At 56.9% G+C, this 5819-nt stretch overlaps 1 protein-coding gene across 1 annotated transcript in view; it reads right to left on the reverse strand.

The window, feature by feature from the left end:
• Window positions 1-6: 6 nt before the first annotated feature.
• The window catches only part of LOC103601856 (carbohydrate sulfotransferase 8-like), a gene marked incomplete at its 3' end in the record, with an annotated part of 127513 nt that continues 121700 nt past the window's right edge, over window positions 7-5819 (reverse strand). The window contains exons 3-4 of the mRNA XM_008586263.1: window positions 1037-1074; window positions 7-488 (exon numbers count right to left, since the gene is read on the reverse strand). Of these exons, the coding sequence (XP_008584485.1) occupies window positions 7-488; window positions 1037-1074 (520 nt within the window). The remainder of the gene's footprint in view (window positions 489-1036; window positions 1075-5819) is intronic.

A 5819-nucleotide genomic window follows, 5' to 3' on the forward strand; every position in this document is an offset into this window, starting at 1 on the left:
GTGGACCAGGCCGGCCCGGCGAGCACCATCAGCACCCGCTTCCAGTTGGAGCAGCCGGCCTTGGGCACCTCGCAGTAGAGCACGCGGTGGCGGTCCTCCACGAAGATGCGCGACACGTGGCGGGGGGTGACGGCCCTGCGGCTGCCGCTCGCCCGGTACTTGGCGCACGCCTCCCGCATCACGCGTTTGCGCTCCTGCTGGCTCTGGTGCAGGCTCGCCCAGCGGCGGTCCAGGGCCCGCGCTCCCGGCCGGCCGGAGGCCCCGGCAGAGCTGTTGGCCGGGGCGGCCGCCGCCACCGGCATCTTCTTGATAAGCAGCCGCCGGCGGCGCTGCCGGAGTCGCGGGCGGGCTCCCAGCTTCAGGTGGGGCTGAGGCCGGCCAGGCACCGGCGGGCTGAGGTCCCTTGGAGCCCAGCTGGACAAGTCCCGGGCGACCCTCTCTGTAGACACTTTCAAGTCACCACCCTGGGAGCTGCCTGGCAGGAGGTCCTGGGGCAAGAAGAGAGACAGTTACCAGGGTGGACAGGACAGATGGGCACTGAGGGTCACACAGGCCAGGCCCTCGCCGTGGCTGGGGTTCCTGCCCCATCTGTGGTCCAGGTTCTTCCCCAGGTGAAGGAGAGAAGACAGGCTGACCCTGCAGGTGTGTCCCCTGTGGTCTGAGCCCTGGTCCAGCACAGGAAGTCCTCCCTCCCCTCAGCTGGTCTTGCCACTAGTGTGGGACCTAAGGTGCGAGTCTCATTTCGGCCACAAGGTGGCACAGTCCTCCCAGGAACCTCCGCCCAGCGAAGGTGGGCGGGTGGGAGCTGGCGGACTGAAGGCCCAGATTTACGGCGCCTATTAGTACAGTCCAAAGCAGCCATCTAACCGGAAAGGGGCATTCATGAATCTAAGGCCCTGGGCTTTGTTCCCAAGACTCCTAGGAAGGACTGGACACATTTTTCTTTCCAAGAATGGATTCAATGTGAGCTCCAAATTTTCTTCCCTGCTTTCCCCAGGCTGTATGTGCTGAGATTGATCTGACTCTCGGAACTTACGTTGTGAGGCTGCTGTGGCCTGATGTTGAACTTTATTCCTGAAAAGCAAACAGAGAGGACAGTATAGCAGCGGAAATACCAGGTGGCTTGCAGGGACTTGCATATGGGCTTGAGACTGTGGATGTTCGGGCTGGAAGAAGCCTGGAGTGGGCTCTAGGGAAAGACAGTTCTGGGGGCAGGAGGAGACCGTTTGGGCTCAATGCTGGAGCCCCTCCATCCCCTACCCCTACAGAAAATGATGCAGCATACACGTGGTCCCGCTGGCTCCCACCTGACTCTTGCTTCTCTGCATCTTGCCTCCCAACGTGACCTGGAGGGTCTGGAAAGGTACCCTGCCCAGGTGTGCCCACACATCTGCCCAGTGGAGCAGTCAGGGCTCTCACAGGCCACCCCCACCTCACCCCATCCTGTCATTAAGTCACAGGGAAAGGATCCTTCAGAAAGCTGTCCATCCCTTCTCCACACCTTGCCAGCCATGCCCTGGTTCTAGTTGCTGTGGGTTCTCTGTACTTGGAATACAACACATTTGCACCCACACCTTTGCACACACCAGGCTTGAGAACAGGACACATTCCTTCCCCTCTTGTCTGTGAAGTTCCCTAACCTGGACATTTGCTTTGCACTTTTGGCCTTCTCAGCTGGGCTTGGGGCTCTGAGGGTGAGCTGACCGTATCTGGCTACCCCGGTCTTCAAAGGGCTGAGCAGAGCCCAGGCATGGAGTGATTTTCCAGCAGGCACTTACTGGCAACTCAGGGAAGATGGAGCAAGAAAAATGCATCACCAGCCACACTCCGGAATGTCCCCTCTGCCCACCAAGGAGGCCCTCTTGCCTGGGCTGGGCCCAGGTCACCCAGGATAACGAGCTCTTGTGAGGTGGCCAGAGGAGAGGATTCTGCTTTATACATGTTTGGTCTGTTCATGGGGAAGGTCCTGGGAGGACAGGATTTGGGGAAAGCTATTTAGAAGTCTGGGCCTCCATCCCCAGTCCCTGCCTGGCTACTGAGGTGTCAAGGGATCTTTCTGCTCCTGAGCCATGTGGGTAAACATTTCTGTTCCGAGGCTTTGCCAAAAGCCACAGGCACAATCAGAACAAGAGACCCCTGAAACAAGTAGAGAGTTAGAGCTTCCAGCTGGCACAGCAGGCACCCTTCCCAACACACCCGACTGAGTCCTGGCTGCTGTGTGTGTGTGTGGGGGGGACGGTTCGGTGGCCCAATACTTCTCCTGCTGTCTCTGTGTACTTGGCAGAGGTCCAGTGGCTGGAGCCCAGCTGGCAAGGGGACATCCAGGTCGTCCCTGACTCTGAGACTCTGTGAATTCCTCCATGGCATCCGTTTTTACAGATGCAGCCAGTGCTAGGACCCTGGCCTTATGCTGGTCAGTGTCCACACATCTCCTTCATTCAAGGTCACCTCTGGGCTGGAAATCCTAAATTCCTGGAGCTTACTGGAATCTTTCTCAAGTCCCAAGAGAGGTGGAACAGAGGAAATACTTGGGTACTTTACCTCTTTATTCTGCTGATCCCTTTGGGATGGGAACATAGTGTGCCTTTCCCTGGGCAAAGAGCAGAGTGTCCCCACCTTCCTGAGCATTGCTGAGCTTATGTGCACGTGTGTGTGTGTATGTGGGGGAGCTCTGAAACAGGCCTTCCAGACTCTCACGAGGTTGAGGGGGAGCTCCACGTAGAGCTGGCTGCACCCCTCAGGGCATGGGGTGTGAGCAGTGGGTCCCTGGGCTGTGAGAGGAGCCTTTTAGAATGAAGCCCCTCACTGTGTCCTCCTCTCATCTCGCGCCTACAGCCCTCCTTGCCAGCCACCCCCTTCCTCTTCCCCACCTGTCTTCAGCTCGAGCTTCGTGAACTCATTTCTCTCTGGCATTAGGGGTTCTCTCCTGCAGCCAAAGATGACACATCCCTTCACCAGAAGGGACCTGCCGCACCACTCAGTTTTCCTCTACACTGCCGGGTTTCCTTAATTATTTTCTTCTGATGATGGCAGCTGGCTCTGCTAAATCACCTCTCCTCCTCAGAGTCTCAGATACAGGAATTTACTCTGCTTGACACGCCTGTCAACTTGTCAAGGTGTGATGGCGCTTATTTATATTCCTTTTCTGAAGCAAATGAGTCATGCCAGGTTTGGCCAGGAGTGGGGCTGAAAAGCCACTTCCAGAAGGCATCCTGCCAGTTGGTGAAGTCGGATGAAGATGTGCCTATTGAGGTTGCAGCCTCTAATGCTGTGACCTCCCACCAGCACCATCCCCACAGCCTGGGAGGGTGGCGGGCTCTGGGTCCTGTCCCATTTTATCTGTGCAGACTGGACAAGAGGGTGCCGTCTTCTGGACCTCTGGATCCTGAGCCTAAGGTAGTTTCCAAGGTTGGCCCACTCTCTGGCTGGCCTGGCTAGAGCCCTTGCCAGGAGCGGGAGGGAAAGTTCCCGCTGGACAGAGCATGGGGCTGGGTGAGTCTCCTGACCTCTTGGCCACATTTACCCACAAAGCCAACCTGGCTGCAATGGCCCCCTTTGAAAAGAGAAATTGTCCCGTGGACAGTAACAGATAGCAATAACAGAACTTATGTAGAGCCTGTGAGTTTGCCATAAGCTGTATGTTCCTGATCCTTAAATTTATGACAGCTCATGGGCAAAGATTAACCCTATCCCCACAAGGCCCCTTTGGAATAAAGACAGAAATGTAATGAAGGAAATGTAGGAGTTCTTCCCCTTGCCAAGGGTCCAGTGCCCCCACTTTTTCCATTAAAAAAAGCTACTCTTTCATGCCCTGGTCAGATAAAGGCTGAAGCAAAGACCGCCCCCAGCTCTCTGGGCAAGCCAAAGCCAAGAACCTTGGGCATCCTGAGGGGTCTGCACATCCCTTGCCAAGGGTCCAGTGCCCCCACTTTTTCCATTAAAAAAAGCTACTCTTTCATGCCCTGGTCAGATAAAGGCTGAAGCAAAGACCACCCCCAGCTCTCTGGGCAAGCCAAAGCCAAGAACCTTGGGCATCCTGAGGGGTCTGCACATCCCCCAGTGGTTGCACTTCAGGACCCGGGACAGCTCCGTGGCGGGACCAGGGAAGGGCTGCACCCATGGGGATAAGGAAGGTTTGCTGCCAGGAATCACTGGTACCAGTGCCATGGGAGACTTATGGGGGGTGCAGACTTATATTTGGCCTCAATATAACCACCACAACCCCTCCCAAGCCCCCGAGCAGGCTTACAATCTAGATAAAAACAGCGTGCTTGCTGGGCAACACAAGCCACGCCCCTCAGCCTGCTCTTCCACCCAGTGCCACCAATAACTGTCCACACCTCCTGTCTCCCCACCCCCACCCCATGACAGGTGAATCCTCAGCCCAGCCATGCACACGCTCCATTTTCAATGTCTGAGTTACCTGTTCTCTCCTCTCACTGAAATGTTAAAAATCTGTAAGGGAGCCTTGTCCCCCTGTGCAGGGAAGAAATAAACAACCACTTTCTCCCTCTGGACAGATGACATTAGCGGAGGGGCAGAAGTACACGCGCTACGGTGAGAGCGAGCGTCGGTGGAGATAAACAAGGCGTGAGTTATTGGGGCTGCCAAATGTGTCCACAGCCTGAACTCTTCATTGGCGGGAGAGCTGCTTCTCCACGTTTGGCTGAAAAGCCTTCTGGTTACCTGCTCGGGGGAGGCAAAGGCTGATGAGAATGTGCGGGGCCAGTTGCTTAATAATGAGGCTGTGTGGCCTGGGTCTGGGGCAGAGCTGGGGAGGGGGCTTCACCAGCATGTGGGCTGCTGGGGAGAAGGCTCCGTCGCCCACTCCCCTCCAGAGCCATGGGAGGGAGACTTGCCGGGAACTAAACAAAAGCCCCAATCTCCGAGGCCCAGGACTCCCTGGGGTTGGGGGTGGGGTCCGGACTTTTGGTCAGGCCATGTAGATGGCCAACACCAACATGGGTGAAAACAAGACCCAAGTGCCTAGAAAGGGCTGGAAGTGCCTCGTGGGCCCTTGACTTCCTCCAGCCCCAAGTGGATCATGCTTGAGGAGGGTGACAGCTGCTCAAATCCCAGCCCCCGTCCTCGATGGGCAGTGGTGAGAGGGTCCTGCCACTCTGAATGCTGCAGCTGGGGGAGGCAGGGTGTCCTTAAGGAGTCATGCCCACAGAGAGACAGGCATGGGAGAGCGCTGAGGGGACCAGGAGAGGCTGTGGGTTGGGTGCCAGTCCCAAGTCTCTGCCTTGTACGGAGTTTCACTCGTGGTGCTTGGTTCTCTCGTAGTTTCTTGATGGAGCTGTTTCCTTGGCCACTTTTCCATGTGCTGCATCTTCTGAGGGATGAGCCTACGTGGCTGCCCCACATCCATTTGTGCTGTCCACGCACATGTCCACTTATGCTGCCCAACAGGCCAGGGAACCTTCAGGGGTTTCCGCTGCTGCCCTTGGCTCTGGCTGGCCTGAGCCAGGGGAGACACTTCAGGCGAGGCCCCAGTGGCACCCTGGTTCCTGCATGTGCGCAGGATCCTGAGTCCAAGCTTCAGCCCCATCCTCATTTCCAACAGTCGCCTCTGGTGGGACCAAACACCATTGCCTTGGGCAATACAGGTGTCACCCCTGCTCTGCTGTTTCCACTTCCCAGTTAACAAGAAGCAGCTTCCACACCTAATGCATGTGCGAGAGAGAAAAAGGCCTTGGAGCCGCTGGGCAGCCCTGCACGCGGGAGCGCGCATGACCTCACACAGCAGTGCTGAGCCGCAGGGAACTGGCGGGAAATACAGAAGGTTTCTGAATGAGGGGGTGTATCAGGGTTCTCCA

The sequence above is a fragment of the Galeopterus variegatus genome, unplaced genomic scaffold, assembly GCF_000696425.1.
Source record: "Galeopterus variegatus unplaced genomic scaffold, G_variegatus-3.0.2 Scaffold3907, whole genome shotgun sequence".
NCBI classification, from domain to species: Eukaryota; Metazoa; Chordata; class Mammalia; order Dermoptera; family Cynocephalidae; genus Galeopterus; species Galeopterus variegatus.